At 45.2% G+C, this 19,737-nt stretch overlaps 1 protein-coding gene across 3 annotated transcripts; it reads right to left on the bottom strand.

Moving 5' to 3' along the window:
* Window positions 1–9,863: 9,863 nt before the first annotated feature.
* On the bottom strand, window positions 9,864–18,342 carry LOC142814750 (uncharacterized). 3 transcript variants are annotated; one of them, XM_075893989.1, is made up of 8 exons: window positions 18,036–18,342; window positions 16,999–17,128; window positions 16,694–16,869; window positions 16,177–16,236; window positions 16,046–16,105; window positions 15,877–15,981; window positions 15,708–15,821; window positions 9,864–15,409 (listed from the first exon to the last, which is right to left on the bottom strand). In XM_075893989.1, the coding sequence occupies exons 2-8, from the start codon at window positions 17,112–17,114 to the stop codon at window positions 15,186–15,188; spliced, it is 855 nt and encodes a 284-aa protein (XP_075750104.1). In that variant the 5' UTR covers window positions 17,115–17,128; window positions 18,036–18,342; the 3' UTR covers window positions 9,864–15,185. The 3 variants fall into 3 exon arrangements, with proteins under 3 accessions (XP_075750104.1, XP_075750105.1, XP_075750106.1); XM_075893990.1 differs by lacking the exon at window positions 18,036–18,342 and having other exon boundaries at window positions 16,999–17,175; XM_075893991.1 differs by lacking the exon at window positions 9,864–15,409 and having other exon boundaries at window positions 15,551–15,821.
* Window positions 18,343–19,737: the final 1,395 nt, after the last annotated feature.

The following is a 19,737-nucleotide window of genomic DNA, read 5'->3' as shown; positions in this document are numbered from 1 at the left end:
ACATCACTGCTTCTACCTTTAACGTTGCGCCTGCTTGATCTATCAATTTCATTCAAGACACAGTTGAAATCACCCACCAACAAGAGTTTTCTACCGGTACACATATGCTGTCGTAAATTGGAAAAAAAACCGATCTTTCCTGGCCAATGGTTGAAGCATAAACACATATAATGCGCCATTCAGTGTCACAGTAAACAATATCACACCATACTACTCGGCCTGAAGTGCAAGGAAAGACATTTTCTATGACTAATCCTGGCAGTTCTCTAACAAAAAGAACACATCCCCCTGATGTGCCTATGGCCTTGCTCACAGTGGCAAAATACCGTGATGTAAACTTAAGCACTATGCTCTCGGTCTCCTCCTCGCCTTCAACTTTCGCCTCCTGCACTGCAAGCACATCCAGACTTCTAATGACAACCGGTAGACTTGGCTTTGCTTCTTCTTTGAAGCCAAGCCTCTAACATTCAGCGTGGCGGAGCTAAAAGATACTTGAGGCGCCATTACAACCATGTGGAGGAGTTAGGCCCGGAGCATGGCGCTTACCTTGCACGTCTAGCGCTACGCTAGACGCCTCCAGGACCGGCCGACCACCCGGTTTCACTGCACAGTAGAATTGAATTGTTCACAGCTTTCTTGTCCGTGGTGCCACCAGCTCTTGCTCTCATGCTGGTGCGTCTGCGAGTCGGCGTCTTTGCCGGTGGTTCTTCCGCGCTACTTGCACTGTTCTTGTCTCCCGTCTTCACAGGTTCTTCCTATGGTCTTTTAATGGCTGGAACGGCAGCGCTGGGCCAAGAGACGCAGCTGGCGTTGCATGTGTTTCCGTCTATCTTCATGTCGAAACGAACGCTACAGGAGGCACCATTGACTACTCTGCCCTGTTCAGACGCATGGGCAGACGCTCCGGCTACTTCACAGCCTGCGTCTGCCACTGCATTGTCAGCTGTCTCGGTCGATACATCTGCAGAACCTGGTCGAGTGTCCACAGTTGCCGGTGTAGATTCGTCTACTGATGTTGCAGATGTGCTGTTCAAATTTTCTGCGACTTGAACTCCGCAACCTTCCGCCGCGTCCTCTGCTTCTGTCACGTCCATAATGTGTTCTGACGCATCTTCGGCGTCCGCTGACGCGGTCACTGCGGCGTACGAATGGACGCATTCTGCATCGCCGTGCCCGAAACGCCGGCAGCGAGAACACCGTGGCACCTTACACTCGCGACCCAGATGTCCTGTTCCGCTGCAACGCTGGCATTGCATAGGCGGACCTGGGGCTACCACTAAGGCTAATTCACCGGCGACTCGTATTTGGTGAGGCAGGTCCTCGACTTTCATACCGCTTTTCAGCTTAATGAAAACAGTGCGGGTCGTCGAATTCTTCTCATTTACTCCTTCCACACGCCAGCGTTCCCGGGTCACTTCTGTAACTTTCCCGAACGCTGCCAACGCCGTGCGGACATTTTCGTTCGAAACGCCGTGTAACAGCCAGTGAAGCCGCAGCCTCACCTTCTGCTCCTGGGGGTCGATAACGAGACAGCGGCGTCCCTTGACCTAAAGTTCTTTCAGTTCAGTCAACCTCTTCGTCACCTCCTGGCAGTTAAAAGTGACGGCCCACACATGGTTGATCTGGTAGGCGCCCAGTACGATTACGTCGGGAAGCAGTCACTCCTTGTCCAGGGCGTCTCGGAAATCTTCGACCTTGAAAGGCTTCACTGGAATATCACCGTGCAAAAAACACTGTGTTCAAAACACTACGTCTTGTTGGCAGATTCGGCAAGATGATCTCAAAATCCTTGTCACTTTCGTCTGTAATCCTGTTTCCGCGGCCACCAAGGACCGCCTTTGCCGCTCCGCGGGAGCCCATGATTCCTGCGTCCGACGCGTGCGAGTGCCGGCGAAAGAATCACTGCGCCACACCAACATGACGTTGATTGTGTGTTAAATACTTAGTCGGCATACAAATTTACAGTTCAACTTGAGTTATGTTTGTTACCCCGCCGCGGTGGTCTAGTGGCTAAGGTACTCGGCTGCTGACCCGCCGGGCGCGGGTTCGAATCCCGGCTGCGGCGGCTGCATTTCCGATGGAGGCGGAAATGTTGTAGGCCCGTGTGCTCAGATTTGGGTGCACGTTAAAGAACCCCAGGTGGTCTAAATTTCCGGAGCCCTCCACTACGGCGTCTCTCATAATCATATATGGTTTTGGGACGTTAAACCCCACATATCAATCATCTATCAATCAATCAATTGAGTTATGTTTGTCGTTTACACACCATAGACGAGATCTACACCTGCTACTAAAAATTGCACATTTAATAAACACAAGCAACTGCGGCCTGTAACAATTGCCACTATGTTAATGGCACTAGCGCTATTTTTTTTACAATTCACAACTTCAAGAAAAAAAAAAACCAAGTGGACTGGGGAGCAGCAACAGTTTACCGGCGAGGTCTGCCAAGTTTAATATCCGTTTCGCGCTCTTTCTAAAGGGCGACATCTGCTCACGCTTTATGACGCTTCTAGGCTCATTCCATAGATACGCCCGCCTAATTTATTTGATTGTGTCTTGGATGCTTTTCGTGCAATGTAGAGGGCGGTCGTGCCAGCGCAATGCTGTAGCTCTTTCGCTAAAGCAACAACTACATAACGGCTTGGCCGAAACGAATGCAGTGTGCCGGAAACATTACGCTATCATATTGGTTCACCAAGCATACAAATTGCCACGTCTGAGTTCTCGTACAAAAGCTAGAGAAGTGCCGGCGAGTGCGACCGGCGGCTGTCGGTGAGAAGACACTTAATTACGTTCTCTGGGAGTGCTTTAATCGCGTCGCATCGATGTTTGTTGCTTCTTGAGCGGACACCATACACAATGAAAAATGCTTCATTTAGGTTAATTGATGTCATGGCTGCGCTGTATTGTTATACTTAATCGTCGAAATCGTATATTCTCAAACCCGAAAGCACGGATAACACAATTGTACGGGCTCGGTCGGTAGGCCTAACCTTTGGTGGAAATCATGGTGGTAGAACATGTAGTGTACAGATCCCAGCTTGGTACACTATATAAATTGCCCGCCATTATAAGCCCACCCATCTTCTGCTTACAGCTTCCCAGCATTATCGCGATGGTGGGCAGAGCTTCTCAGCTTGGTACACCATGTGGCCCACCATAACAAGCAGCACCCATCATCTGCTTAGGGCTTCCCAGCATTATCGCAATGGTGGGCAGAGTGTCCCATTATTGCCCACGATCTAGCCTCTGCTTTCCACCATCATTTCCACTTTACCCATCATCTGTACACCATACCACCCAGTAGCCCCGGCATAACCACCATATTTTCCACTACGTCCCACCATAGCCATCATAATTTCCACCATGCCAACTATTATTTCCACCATGCCCACTATTATTTCCACTACGCCCACCATGTTTTCCAGTATCCACCATGGCAATTTTTCCGATAGGGAAGTGTCAGCAAATATGTGGACTTTATAATTTATGCAGATGAAACTAGTATATTTTTTCATGGTAATGATTTAGGTGAGCTTGCAGACTCAGCCAACAACATTCTTAACGACATCTTCATATAGAGTACTGCAAATTATTTAATGATCAACACAAAAAAATCCGAAGCTCTGGTATTCGCACCGGTTCAGAAGGCTGTCTGTCGTTGTTTGGATACATATCTAGGGCCCGAGAAAATTGAGGTTGTCAAAGAAGTTTCATCATTAGGAGTAATTTTTAATGAAAGTCTTGATTGGGACGAACACGTTAATGAAGTAACTAGAAATATAGCTAGGACGTGTGGTGCTCTCTCTAAACTTCGACAGATACTTCCAGCAAACATTAAACTTTTACTCTATAATACGTTGTTTTCATCTTACATAAACTATTGTAGTCTAGTGTGGGCAGATACATCTAAAGCAAATCAGAACAAAATATTTTTACTGCAGAAAAAAGCGATTCGTCATATTGCAAACATACCATACGACGCACATACAAGTCATTTATTCAGAGAATATAAGATTTTACCGTTCGATCACATACACAGCTTCCACCTTTTTATGAAATACAAACAAAGCTTGCTATCAAACAATGCTTGTTTTCTTAAACTGTGTGACCTCAGAAAAAATACACAATTCTATTATGACATTCGGAAAAGGCCTTCCTGGTTCGTTCCTTATTCACGAACTAATCACGGTTTGAGAAAACTTGAACACTGTACTCCAGCTTGTTTTAACATGTTTGAAAATAAAAACATCGACATCTTTATTATACATAAAAAACAACTTAAGAACCTTCTCATCCAAAATGGCGGCGTGTAGTTTAGCTTCTTCTAGTTGTCCGGCTACAATACTATATGTAAAAGAAACACCCTATAATAGTGCTCGTGTGTAACATGGCATCCGATGATGTTTGCTTTCTTTGACATTTCTTTCGTTGCTTTTTTTACGTGTAAAATATGCAACATTTCACTCGTCAGTGTTTTCCTTGCGCATCAAAACTTGTGCTTTTTGCATACCCAGTGTTGTAAACGTTGTATAATCATTTTGTAATACTTTGGTAGCCGTTTAGCAACGTGTGCATTGTTTCATGATTGACCGTACGGTGTTTTCTTTTGTTATTTGTTGTTTTTCTTTCTTTGTGGTTCGCTTATTTTATGTAAACCTGAAACTGATCTAATTTTGATGCATTTTCTTTTTATTTCCTAATTTCTTGAAGTTTTGAAAATCGACGTCAAATTGTTTTTTCATGTTTGTGCTCTGCGGATTTTTGTAATGCCAAGTGAAAAGGGGTAGGAGCCTCGTCAAGCTGCTAACATAGCAGCTTTTTGCTCTTATTCTTGCATTTTCTTTTCCCAACTCTGAGAAGGAAATGCTCAATAAGCTGAAACCTAAACTGAAACAAGTCGGCATGTTCGGAGGATGTGAGGGTGTCGGCGATGGCGCTAAAAAACGTATCTTTGAACGACTCCTCGAGTGCCGACAGTGCTTTTGAGTGGTCGCAGTAGTCATCCGGGACATCAACCAAAGACGAAGGGTTGAGATCCTGCACGCAGCCGGGACATTCCCCTGCAAGCAAAGTGACAGATGTGGAAAGTGGATTGAGTATGAACATAATGCTTCTTTCGGCGGCAAGATCAATCGTTGCGAAAGGCAGCGGCAGAGCTCGACGACTCGTGAAGATATCGGAAGGTGTAAATAAGACTGTAGCATCAGTGTAGACGTTGCATGAAACGGGAACAAGTGCGAAATTTTCCGGTGCAATATCGGTATCTGCATGCGCGAGCAACTTCGGCGGCTGATGAAGAACGTGAAGTAATGGGACATGACAATAGGGTGAAAACTCAACTTCAGCGCGCGCGCAGTCGATGACGGCATTTTGGCGGGATAGGAAGTCTTACCCGAGGATGACGTCATGCGAACAGACAGCCAGGACAATAAACTCCACGATGTAGAAAATGCCTTCGATGGACACTCTTGCAGTGCAGGCTGTGAGAGGCGTTACCTGCTGTGCGCTTGCGGTGTGAAGGGACAGTCCCGAAAGTGGCGTGTTGACTTTGCGTAAAACGGCAGAGATTAGCGGCAATAACAGAAACAGCGGCGCTGGTGTCCACAAGGACGAAAGTACAATAACCATCAACAGTTACTGCGACCACGTTAGCAGGGGATGGGCGAGGGCTTAGACAGTTCGAAAATGGCGCCGTTCTTGCCTCTTGAACTGCGGTGCTCAGTTTTCCTGGTCAGAGGGTCCGGGCCGGCGACGCATGGGGGAGGGCTATCGCTGACAAAGAGAGGGTACGCACGGCGTCACGAAGTCGGGGTCGTTAGAAGGGGCATAGCGAGGTGACGAGACTGGCCCGTATTGGGCGAAGGATTGGCTGCCGGGTTGCGACGATCGAACATAGTCGCCGAACTTCAGAGGTCGATGGCGGCAGTAGTGCGCAACCTGTCTGGGAGTGAAGCAGGCGTAGCATATCGGTCGGTTATCGGGCGTACTCCAAGGATTGGCGACTGGTGGTGCCGCCCAAGGTGCAGTATAAGCAGCCGGGTGTGCGGGCTGTGAGCGCGTGGTGTAGGGTGGTTGCGGAAGGCTACACACAGCGTCTGCATATGTGAACGGTGCTGCTACAAACTGCATCTCTTGCGAACAGGCGACAGGAAGAACCACAGGCTGCGCTGCATACGTTAGGGGTACGATAACAGGCTGCATGGCTGGCGGATAGGCGAAAGGAGCGCCTACCGGCTGCGCGACACGCTGGTAGTGAACACGGCTAGATAGAGGTGGCTCGTGGTGCGCAAGAGGAATGGTTTGGGCAACCTCTTCCGAAATAGCAGTGCGAAGCGGGGCAGGTAAATGGGTGGTGGTCTCGTGAGTAAAGGGCACTAGGGAAAGTTGGCGGGCGAATTCCTCACGGAAGAAGGCTCGGAATTGCTGAAGAAACAGTGAATTGTGGGGCAAGGTGTCGAAACTGGACAGTGACTCAACACCACGCTGAGGCTGCCAAGTCCGAGTTCGTTGCTTCTTCAACTCGTCGTAGCTCTGACACAAGCTGACAACTTCGGAAACTGTGCTCGGATTCCTAGCCAAGAGCATTTGAAATGCGCCGTCGTCGATGCCCTTCAAGATGTGTTTGACCTTGTCAGATTCGGGCATGGTGTCATTCACACGTCGACATATGTCGACGACGTCCTCAATGTTGCTGGTAAAGCTTTCGCCAGTCTGCTGAAAGCAGATGCGCAAGCGCTATTCTGCCCGCTGCTTGCGGACAGCCGGCCGACCGAACACTTCAGCACGCCCGCAGGGGCGCCTGCGCAAGTAGACGTTTGGTGTGTAGCGACACCACGGACCCGATCTAACGGGGGAGTTTCTACACCCTCCCACGCCTAGCCGTGCGTGGCTTTGCCGTGTCCGGGGAAAATGAGATCCTGGGGGTTGAGCCGACGCTGGGTGATTGGACCTTTAAGGCCCCCCCCCGGCAGAGGCAACACACCCCTTTGGCACCAGCTTCACGCAGACGGCACCCCTGGGCTGACCCACCCAGGGGAAATCGGCAGTCGCCTTTTCCTATCTCTCTCTCCCTACATCTTCGTCTTTATCTCTTACTATTTATCTGTCCTGTCCTCTACTCTCTTCCGTTTACTTCCAAACTTACTGGTGGCTAGGGTTAACCCTGTGCAAATAGCCTACCTTGGTCTAGGCGCATTGTGTTATAGTGGCGTTGTACGGCTGGCGTCTGCAGGTTTCAGCATCCGAAAACTTGTTGCGTCCCCTCGTTAGGCTCCGTGGTGGGTGGCCGCCAACGCTGCTAAACAAAAATAAGACAGGCATGCATAGAGCATTCCCCCTACTGTCTGATTGTACCGGCTTAAAGCGGGTACGCACCGATGATATAAATGTTTTCAACCAGCCAAAAAAAAACATATCCTCACTTTCATGTTATCCACTGTGAAAAAACTGAAAAGCAAGCCAGGACCGTCTTTCCTTTCCTAGTTGCTAGATGTCTTACCGAAACTCTTGGCACAGGATCCAAGATAACCAAAATGGCTATCGGAGACCTTCTCCTCGAAATTCGTGACAAAGAACAATTTGAAAAGCTAGACCGTCTTTCAGATTTCGATGGCATGCTAATAACCGTAACACCACATAGATCAATGAACACAACTCGCGGAGTGGTATCTGACATGGACTTACTTGACCTGACTGAGACTGAACTTTTGGAGGGGTGGAAGAGCCAAAATGTCACTAATGTACAGAGAATCATCATCAGAACAGATAATAAGGAAACACCGACAAAACACCTAATACTCACGTTTGGATCCAGTAAACTACCGGAATTTCTTCAAACAGGGTACACGAAGACATCTATCAGGCCGTACACACCAAACCCTCGTCGTTGCTTCCAATGCCAGAGGTATGGCCATGGCTCTAAAACCTGTCGTGGTCGCCAGACTTGTGCACAATGTGGAGTCTTAGGCCACGTGTCTGAGAATTGCAAACAACCGCCACACTGTGTAAACTGCGAAGGAAACCATGCCGCATATTCACGCTCCTGCACATACTGGATATAAGAAAAAGAAATAATTACGTTGAAGGTGAAGGAGAACATTTCATTCAAGGAAGCACGGCGAAGAGTCGCTCCATTCTATGGACCTACATACGCTGATGCGGCGCGTCAGGGGGCACCACCGCACCAGCCCTCGCCACTCCATCGGCCCGCGCATACCGAGCCGGTGGTTGTGGCACCTGTCCCCAAGGCGGCTGTAGCCCAGGCTACACCACCGACTCCTAAACAGAGACCGGAGACTCCAGAGTACTCGGGTCTCAAAGCCTCACCTCACCAGGCGAGGCCCGAAATTCGAACTAACAGCCCGCACGTGCGGGCATTCAGTGCCTCCGAGGAGGCAATGGATACGTCGGTACCCTTGGTGCTGAAAGAGCGGCGTGGCTCCTTGGAGCGCGCCAAGAAAACAAAAAGCAGATAACAGGGCCTGGTGACGGCCCTGTTAAGTGAACTCAAACTCCCTGTCTAAACAGCCACTCGCTTTTCGTACACACAGCACTGTTTTACATTCACCATGAACACTCAAATCATACAATGGAACGTCAGGGGCCTTCTCAGAAACCTTGACGACATCCAAGAACTCTTACACGAACAGTCACCAAAAGTGCTGTGTGTACAAGAAACACACATGAATTAAAAAAAACACACAAATGTTCTTCATAAATACGTTATTTTCCAAAACGACCGTGTTGATGCCATGACATCATCCGGAGGTGTTGCCATCATAGTGAATCAAGGAATTGCATGCACACACTTACAACTCCAAACATCCCTTGAGGCAGTGTGTGTTCGAGCGGTTCTTTTTGATAAACTGATCACAATCTGCACTATTTACATTTCTCCTAGCTATCAGCTGCAAAAACGTGATTTGCACTCTTTAATTGATGAACTTCCGGAGCCTTATGTTCTCCTTGGAGACTTTATTGCGCATAGCAGGCTATGGGGTGACTCTCGGTATGACGCGCGAGGGCGACTGATTGAACAGTTCCTCCTCTCGTCGAGCGCGTGTCTCCTAAATTGAAAAGAACCAACCTATTATAATCTCGCTAATAACACCTACTCCTCCATAGACCTAAGCATAGTATCTTCATCTCTTGTGCCTCTACTCCAGTGGAAAGTCTTCAGTAATCTGTACGGAATTTAAGTGACCACTTCCCCGTAGTTTTGAGCACAACTACAGTAACTGAGTGTCTACCACGTGTTCCCAAGTGGCTCATAAACAGAGCCAACTGGGAACAGTTTTATACTATCGCTCGTCTAGGTTGGAATGACATATGTACTTTGAACATTGATGTTGCTGTCAACTACTTCACAGCGTTTTTGATTGATGCTGCAACAAAATGCATCTCACAAACAAATTGACATCCTGGAAAACGGCGTGTGCCATGGTGGAACTCTGAATGCCGAAACGCGCGCAAACAGCAAAACAGAGCTTGGAGGCTGCTTCGGAACTCACCAACAGCCGAAAATCTTGACACCTTCAAGAAAATAAAGTCTCAAGGCAGGAGAACGCGTCGGCAGGCCAGAAGAGAAAGCTGGCAGAAGTTTTTGTCAGGTGTGACATAGAGAAATAAAGGTTAAGAGTGGACACTCCCGTAGACCCCAGCGGCCCAATCGACCCTAGCACACCTAGTGGTTGGTGAGAGCAAGTGGCGTGCGCTTCCTGTTTCGGTTTCACTGGCGCAAATTTTGAATTACTTTGCATAACCGACGTTTGGCTATGACGAAAGTTCATGATTTCAGACCACTATTCATTGCCCAAATAAATAGTTTTTGTAGGTCGTTTTTATTTAGCGATTCCCTGTTTTGTTTTGTTCAGTGGTTCGTGCGAATCGGTCGTGACGTAATTTTTATTTCGATTAAGTTATAATAAAAAGAGATGCAGGTAATGATAATTCACTACGGTTTTATTCATCGCGCTTGTGTTTTTCTTTTGGAACGAGTGATCAATGTATATATCAGTCAAAGAGACAGAGTATCCGTAATGTTTTATTCAAAGGCAAGGTAGAGTCTGAGAATATAAAAAGCACAATATGACAAAGGTAGACAACAAATGCATCTCGCCTTACAAATAAATTGTAACAAATAAAGAGAGAACACAGACAACGCACACATCGCTAAAGTTGGCAGAAGCCGAGAAGTTGGTGAAGTATTACACACCGGGCCAGTGGGTAAGTAAGGATCTATGGCAAAAACACAGCGCACAATGCTGATGAAGAAGGAAGAAGTGACATATACACAGCAATGAAGTCGCGAATCACGCCTGGGGTTAACCGAAATAATGCATATAAAAAAAGAGCACACAGAAACCACACGACACAATATAGCAGAACGGCAAAGGTGCAGTGTGCTGGCTGTGCTTAAGAACAGCTAGTTCAAAATGAAAAAAAGCAGTCTTGATGCCTGCTTGTCCTCAGAAAGGTAGGGCTTTGCAGCTTGCTCACTACGTGAAAGACAAACTTTATGCTACAACACTGGCAGGTTTTGTGGCTTTTGTTATGCGTCGCCTTCATCAAAAGCTTAAGATCCCAAGTGATTTGCGTCTGAGTGTTGCTGTGACGCTTGCGAGCTAAAATAGATTGTAGTCATCACTTATCCAGAATTGTGGACCTTAATTGGTGCTACGAGAGCGGTATTACAGGGCTAATAAATAGCAGAAGGAAACCACTTTGGCTCATTATTTTTCACAAAGGCTCTACATCGTACGTTATCACTCAAAAGCTATATAAAAATAAAATGGCAGTGTCCGCAGCCCCATCAAACGCTACAAGTTTGAGTATTCTTTTGAAAATTTTGATGGGCGAGATGAGGAGGTTGATGAGAAGCTAAAATACGAAAAGCGTGATAACGTGAGCCGTGCCCACTTCATACTGTGTTCCTTACCCGCTCGAAGACATTTCAACAAGCGGTTTTGTTATCGATATATTACTTGAGCTGGAGAGATAAAGCATACACAGTGACCAAGCGACCCACAGTAAAGTGTACAGTTCGCCCGCATTTGCTACAAAAATACAGACAGGATACCCAACATTCTTTTCAAGGTTATGCAAATCACATCGAGCGAATACACAGTGTCCCTACTCCTCATAGCGGGTAACCTAAACAATGTATGCAACGAAGGAGTGGCTAGTCCAGTTGAGCTGAATATAAGCATATAAGACCATAATGAAGTCTGCTGTAACGAAGTAATAACATAACAAAGCTATTGCAGGATTCGGCTCAACTCGAATACTTTAGTGTAAACCCGCCGCTAATTGCTAACCTTTGAACTTGTCAAGCTGTATGCCTGAGATCGAAGACTGGAACCTAACCCTATCTAAGTTTCGGTTCACAAAACGCACATGCCAACATAAACGATACCCGGCAAAACATTTTCAGAAACTTCGCGCGACACCCAGCACAGCAGAAATGAAAATGGCCAACACTTGACAGATGGTGATACAAAACATCGCACACTTTCAGGTGATGTGCAGTGGTTTCAATTATGGCAAGAAAGTGAGATTCAAGTTGTACGTATGCAAAAGCTGCTTCTGATGGCACAGTGTGATTCCCAAAAAGTTTGCTGGGGACGTGGTATGCTTTGAGCATTGTGAAATACTGGTGGGTACCCTTAAGCGTCTCACTGTCGTCTTTCAGTAACTGTGGGCAACTGCAACCGTCACATGCATTCCGAAGGAAGTGTTTGATGAGAAAACCAGCTACATAATATGCAGCGGAGTCATCGATAATATGGGAGTGAACGTTTGTCGCAAGTTCAGAGAGATCGTCTAGAGCGGGAAAGTCGTCAGGCTGTGGCTGTGCACACTCTTCATTATCCACAAGAGACGCACTGGTGAGGGAGAATGGCGAGAGCTGCTCTGGAGGAGGTCACATTCATCATCCTCGACATTTCCGTATTCTGACAGCTTGAAGAGTTTTCTTATGCAGATGTGCTTCAGGCCACAAATAAATTGTGCTACATTGGGATTGGTGTTGCAACCCTGTTTTTGCCTAATGTGGCCAAATATGTTCTCCAGAGGATCCTGTTGAAGCCTGCGTGTTAACAGGTATTCAAAATTGTAATTTTTGGAGAGGTCGTCGCATAGTTGACACATTGCCTGAATTGTAATTTGCCAACCTACGATGGTTTGTGGTTGACGTCTGCCAACAAACTGCCATGATGCAATCCAGGGAAGCTGGCCTTGGAGGAAGTCAATCAGCTCTGAATCATTTTTCATGATTGCATGCCGCAGCTTTTGCGAAGTTCTTTTTCTACTCGAGCTGTTCAAGGCATCAAAAATCCTGTCCATACGATCACAAAATTGAGCTGTAGTGATGGCCGAGGCAGGCAGCACCTTCGCATACACCAATGCCGTGATAGCAATCGAAACTGATGCACTGAGGACCTGAGTTGCTCTGCTGACCTTCATATTAGAAAAACGTTTCTGATGAACGTGCCGTTCAGTCAACTTTGGAGCCAATCGCAACCGCAACTCATGTGAGGATTGGTAAAGGCTTACAATGTGCGACCAGTTAACGATGTCATCCCCAATGTATAACTTGTGTGCTTGGACATTATTGCGCGTTGTTTTAATTAAATGCGGAACATCAAAAATGTAATATACCCGCTCACCATTAACTTCAAAAAAAAAAAAGGCTTTGCTACAGTCACTCTTAGTTGGTTAGCGAGACTTACATTTGAACTGTCCTGGTCACAAATGACTGCTTTCACTGCAATATTAATGCTCCTAAGCTCCAAAATGAGTGACACCAGCAAGTTATGCATAACAGATGATGGTGTTGATGTGTGCCCTATAGTAAAAGCAACCGGTTGAACCCACTTTCTCGAAACGCCAACAAGAAGAAAAACCAGTGCTCGATCAGCGATGGTTGAAGTGCGATGAGTGCCATCATCTGTAAAACCCTGGACAACGTCTCTTGCAGCATCATAGTACAAATTCTTTTTGAGTGCTATTTCGTCGAAAACTAAAGCGCACACTCGGTCCCGTTCATTCCAAGCTTGAGTATTTGTTGCAATGGAAGAAAGGATTCCTGGAATTATGCCTGGAGTCATCTTTACATTAGCTAGCCACCTCCTTAATGAACGCCGGGAGGGCAAAGAAAAATATGGAGCCAGAAATCAGTATGCTCGCGGACCTCGGAAGTTTAAGTGAAGAGCAAATTTCTTGAACCACACGGGAAACCGCTTGCCCTTGCGTTTGGGCCTCAAGCGAACATGTGCAGAAAGAAGTTACCGTTACCTCCATCATGGCTCCGTTACCTCCATCATGGAGGACATCGTGATCACTGAAAAGGGAATCGAAGCTGCTATTGATCGTCTTTCTAGCAGCTCTGCTCCTGGTCCAGATGGTATTTGTCCTAAACTGCTAAAGTTAACTAAACCTGTTATTTCTCCCATTTTTGCATGCCTTTTCCAGCAATCGATTCAGTCAGGATGCGTTCCTGACGGATGGAAAGTTTCTAAAATAGTGCCAATTTTTAAATCCGGAGACCCGTCATCTGTCACCAACTACAGACCAATCTCGCTGACCAGTATACCATGTAAATTATTAGAGCATATCATATCATCGGCAATCATGAAGTACCTAACAAAGCACAACCATCTTTTCAGCAACCAGCACGGCTTTCAACAGGGTCGCTCCTGCGAGACGCAGTTATTCGAGCTGGTCTCTGACATTTACGAAGCTGTAAATGACTCATCGCAAATAGATGCCATATTTATCGACTTCGCCAAGGCGTTCGATAAGGTTGCTCATAACCGTTTATTACAAAAACTTCGCTATTTTAATATACATAGTCAGGTTGTGAATTGGATAAGGAATTTCTTAACCGACAGGTACCAATTTGTAACTGCCAATAAATTTTCTTCCTCACGATCACTGGTCAAGTCAGGGGTGCCTCAGGGCTCTGTATTGGGGCCTATTTTATTCCTGTTGTATGTAAATGACATCAGCAATAGCATTTCATCTACAGTTCGATTATTCGCAGATGACTGCGTAATTTATAGACGAATAACTACCACCTCTGATAGTGACGCTTTGCAATCTGACCTTGCGAAAATTGCAGATTGGTGTGAACAGTGGCAAATGGAGATAAATACTTCGAAAACTAAGGCTGTAGCCTTCACTAGAGTGTCTAATCCTAAGCTTACTCATTATTTGATAAATGACTCAGTCATCGCGCGTGCGCATACAATAAAATACTTGGGAGTTCATTTATCTTCTAACATTTCATGGAGTGACCACATCGAAGCAATCTGTAGCAGTGCATGCAAAACTCTTGGTTTTATCAGGCGTAACCTTTATTTGGCAAACAAGTCTACTAAATTATTGGCCTATGCGACGTTGGTTCGCGCAAAACTAGAATATGCATCTTTTATTTGGAACCCGCACCAGTCTTATCTCATCAACAAACTCGAAGCAATTCAAAATAAAGCAACCCGCTTCATTACCAAAGATTATTCACGAACATCAAGCATAACTAACCTAAAAAAATCTCTGAATCTAAGCACCCTAGAGAATAGAAGAATCATAGCACTTCTATCTCATTTCCACAAACTTTATCACTCATCATCATCGTTCTGCGTACGCCACATCACGGCCGCCCATCGTATCTTTCCGCGCCTGGATCACCCCTTTAAAGTACAACCCGTTTTTGCTCGAACAAACTTCTTAAGTAAATCCCCCCTCTTTCTCGCAATATATCACTGGAACAAGCTACCTGCCGACGTCGTTTCTTCCCAAAATCATGAAGATTTCATGAATAAACTTAAAAGTTATTTTAATGAAAGTTAATATTGTTCCTGTGCATATCTGTTTTGTTGTAATTGTTGTCGTTGTTCTTGTACGCGGTATTTCAATGAACGTGAATTATCCTTTCTTTGCATCCTTTTGTTGTTTTGAACACTGCGAAAATTTTCCTTAGAGTTTTGTTGTCCTTTTTTTTTTTTTTTTTAGTACTTTCTTTATTTTTCCACGTAGCATCTCTGTACTGTTTAGTAATAATATCTCTACATATGTATGTGCATATTTATATCAATCGTTTGTATTTGTTATTCAAATTATACACTGTAATTGTAACAGCTTTATTGTGCTACAACTCCCCTATGTAATGCCTACCCAGGCCTTTAGGGTACTTGAATAAAAAAAAAAAAAAAAAGTTTAAAAACCTTCTCGGCGACGTGCGTTCGGATAACTTCAAGGGCCTTTGAAGTCGATGACGGTGCTTGGTGAGATTGTCTCCGCAGTCTTTTGATAGTTTTCCGTGGTGCTGCTACTTTGGCTTGCAGATGTTTAATGGTTTGCTTGTACTTCATTGATGAAGACATTGTCGCTGGCACACAGGAACGCACTGCAATAAACAAAAAAAATGGATGTAAAAGCGAAGAACAACTAATCCCATACGAGCACTTTCCTCACTCTTTCAGACCCAAGGTGCACAACTTTCTGTGGTGAAAGTTTTCGATTCCACTACCTAAAAACAAACCATTCACAATGTTGACAATGCACAAAAAAAAAATAAAAATCACTGAGAGCCCACCCTTACATTTTGTAAGTGCACACGTAGTGTCCTTTTGAGGATAGTTTCCTCAGAATGTCCTAAACATAAAATAGCACATTAAAAACAGCTGCAATAAAAGCATAGTCACCATTTTCTCTAGGGCACTCAGGCGTGGAGCTGTTGGCGGGGACGTCTTCTGGAGGGTTTTGTGAAGCTTGTTCAGTGCCTCGGACAGTGCTGTCGGAACAATCTTGCGAGCGGCCTGCGGAAGTCTCTATATCAATCCACTCTGGTGTTGAAGTGAACATACAACTTACCGGTCACACAAGTTCCTTTTGTGACAGCTGAATGACTGGTTAATGTTTTCTCCGGCAAGACGAAATCAGCGGAAATTCTTTCACCAGCTACAAGGGAGCTACCACCTGCAGAGGTTTGGTCAACAGTCAATTTCGGTAAAAAAAAAAGAAATCGCGACACTGAACGCACCCTGTTCATCGGGGCACCTCAATGTGTGGGAGCCGCTTTTTGAAGCCCCTACGGCAGGTCCTGAAGAAATGAAATTACGACAACGTATCAGTAAGAGGCTTAAAATAACACAAACTGAAGCTCATCCGCACCTTGCAGTGCAGCTTCTGCAGCCATGTCACAGTCACTACTTGAAGCGACGCTCAGAGAACCTGCATATATGTGCAGTTGGTACAAGTTACAAAGCTTGTAGCATGGGGAAACTTAAACAGCTCTTTCAAACGCATAAATTGGTCGAACGTGGAAGAAAAGAGAAGGCACCAACTAGGAAACAAGTAATTTGTGATTTTTTGAATTATCAACAGTGGCAGCTTTCACTGATGAAAGGTATACGTACATGTGCACTCAGGCTTGAAGATAACGTGAAATAGCCCTTTAAAGTCTTTTAAAACAAGTTGCGCAGGTCAAGAGCATCAAAAAACGACAGAAATGTAAAGCTGCTGTTAGGAAGGTAATAGCCCACAATTCACAAAATTTAAGACTTTCCAAGTGTTACTTCTATAGTGAGGCTTCTCCATCGGCTACTGAGATCTTCACGGTTAACTGTCGCCACTGATTCAATTAAAGTGGCTGCTATTGCACATATTTGAGTTTCAGTCAATCACTTACATGGTGCAGCTGGTTGCACACTGGGAACAGCCATTCTTGTAAGCCTTGTGTGCCCAGGGTCCATGAAACTTTGAGCAGTAAAATGGTCGCTACAAACCCTGTACGTTGCATACAATAGGCTGGCCGGCTTACTAAGGAGATCATCGCGTCCAGCATACTGCATCCATGCTTTCATCCTGCATTGGCAATGAACTATCAGCTGAAAGGGGAAGTGCTTGAATAGTGATTTTTGATTGTTACCCTCACTGAGCAAGTACGAACAGTAAGCCTTAAGACATGCAAATCACACAAAAGCTTTAACACACCTGCCGTCCCGTGGTATGCGGAAGAAACTCGTCCCAGGCTTCTTGTGGGTTCTGCCATTGTTGAAGCACCACGATACACAGCAGTAGCTGCCGTAGCTTGGGCCGCCGGACGGCATGGCGTCAGCGCGGTCTGAAAATGTAAGTGGATGCTTCGCTGTCGAATTACGAAAAAGATATGTGCACGTCATAAGTGTACCAACAAACCTTTTTGAATGATTAGCTAATCGATGCACAATACAAAACCAGTCATACATCTCTGACTCATAAAACTCTGACTTGCAAAGATATACGTCAAGACCACGTACAAAGATCTTCAGAAGTTTCCAGGCCGCTATCCCTTGTAATGCAATGGTATCGCGGCCTGGGAACTTTAGAACACCTTCGTACGTACGCAGTATCAGCAGTACCTTGGGAAGAAAAATTGTAGTTGAAATTTATGCGGTAAAATTATATTGGAAACGTCAAAAAAATTAGTGAGCAGCTTGCACTAGTGGCACAAGGCTAGCGAAAAAACGAAGATGACGGCCACTTGGCTAGTCCAGATTTGCCTCCGGCACACCAAGAATTATTCGTGTTCCGAGCCTTCGGGAAACGCGCCGTGAAGCATGCGAGGCCCAGCGAATGGTTCTCAATATTTTGCACCGAGCCTATGACTTAGCTGCCCAGCTATGCTCAGCGCACAGACGCTCGCGTCCGTGGCAGACGCAGCACGCGTCGCCTCGGCTTGACGCCATGCCACCTTTGCTATACTGCATACGTTGCACAATGTTCCCGTCTAGCCGCCGCATAGAGCCACAAACTGTCTTTTTAGCGAACCTCCCAGTGCTTACAAGCTTCAGAAAAAGGTTACAACTGCGTGAATGAGACGCCACGTAAGAAACAAACTCGCACACTCGAAGCGCAACGTGTGTGTGTGCATCTTTCTATGTTTGTTGCATGGTGTCTTATTCGCGCAAGTGTAACCGTTTTCTGAAAAAATGACCCAACAACACCAACAACATGTCATTCAACAAGCTTCGCTTGAAAACGTGCCTCACCTGTTATCTCACGCACGAAAACGCCGACGCAGCCGACGTTGACGAAAGCGACGAAAGCTTTTCGCTGTCAGTCATGCATGGGCTTGTCGCTGGGTAGATGGTGTTTATGACAGTACGGCTGAAGAAAAATAATCGCGTAAGGTGTGTTGAATAAATTGTTTTTATGTATAAAGAACATACCAAATTTGGGCGTATAATTATTATTTTGTAAAAACAATTCTGTTGCATTGATTATAACTGTTTTTTTTTGCGCTTGCGTTCTCTGACGTTTGGTGAGAGCACTAGTTCGTTACGTAGACGTGACGCACTTCCTAAGGCCAGGTTTCGCGGAGTGTTGTTGTTGTTGTTGCCCCTTCGCACTGGCACATACCCACTATGGGGGATTGGCCATGAAATCTAGAAGTGTCCTATATGAGATATATTAAAAGGTTTATCCTTAATGAAAAAACTAATGATGTAATAGAAAATAATAATTAACTAAAAAGGAATATTAAACTAAACAAATAATTGAAGATTGAATCAAGAAGAGAAAAGGTGAGGTAATACTACAGTGGAAGACAGAAATTTTGAGTAGACCAGACAATCGAGCTTATCTCACCCGGTCACAATCAAATGAATATGCAAATTTCATTCAAAATTAGACAAGTGTCTTCAGAAATATATTTAAGCAGGCATTATTATGACATGCGCTTTGATTCTCGAATGAAATTGCATACAGCATCGAATACGCTCCTGTGGCAATGTCCCAAGCTAAAGGCACCGAAACTTAGAACATTATCTGCAGTTAAATTTAAACCTACTGCTTGAAACGGAACAATTAAAAGTCTTTTCCTAATTAATGAATAGTTTTTACATGTTATAAAGTAATGCTCTATTGTTTCCGTTTCTTCACAGAATGGACACAGGGGGGATATCGCCAGACCAGCTCTGTGCAAGTAAAAGTTTAATGGAGGGACACGACATCGAAATTTGGTTAAAATAACTTCTAACTTTTTAGATTGACTCCACTGAGGTTTCCAGGGGTATGTTAGGTGCTGATAGTCCGTATATTTAGTAATATTTTCCATAATATCCGTATAAATAGCCCATTTTCTATATCTGATCGACACTATGTGTTCCGATTCTGGTAGTACCGAGATCACAGGGCCATCAAGTGTGGCTCGAGATAGTGAATCGGCTATTTCATTCAACCGTATGCCACAGTGTCCCGGGACCCAGACTAACTTCAGGAACCTCACATGAGGTGGAACTAATGTTTGTAATGTCGCTAGAGCTCTTGATTGTTCTGAAGCTGTGAGAGTAGTACACAGCGAAAGAGAATCAGTAATTATCATTGCACTCTCTTCGTTTGAAGGAAGTTTTCGTAGCGCTAAAATAATAGCCAGGAGCTCAGCTTCGAAAACCGGAGTGAAGTCTGGTATTCTTACCGAGAATGACCAACCGAGGTAATCTGAGACGATTCCTACTGCTGCCTTTTCTTTATTCACAGAAGCGTCTGTGGCTATTATGTTCTTTATTTCCGCATGAGCTATGTAGTCTTCTAACCTGTCATTTAAGTAACTCGAAGATTGAAACTTAGATAGTGGGGGAAAAATTTCATCACATTCTATCGTAATATTGTGATTTAATGCTTTGGTTCCAATTACCGATCTGATATCCACCTTTATGCTTTCAAGTTTCTTTTGTACAAAAATAATCTGGG

The sequence above is a fragment of the Rhipicephalus microplus genome, chromosome 4, assembly GCF_043290135.1.
Source record: "Rhipicephalus microplus isolate Deutch F79 chromosome 4, USDA_Rmic, whole genome shotgun sequence".
In the NCBI taxonomy this organism is placed as follows: domain Eukaryota; kingdom Metazoa; phylum Arthropoda; class Arachnida; order Ixodida; family Ixodidae; genus Rhipicephalus; species Rhipicephalus microplus.
This window is presented reverse-complemented; position numbering and strand designations above follow the sequence as displayed.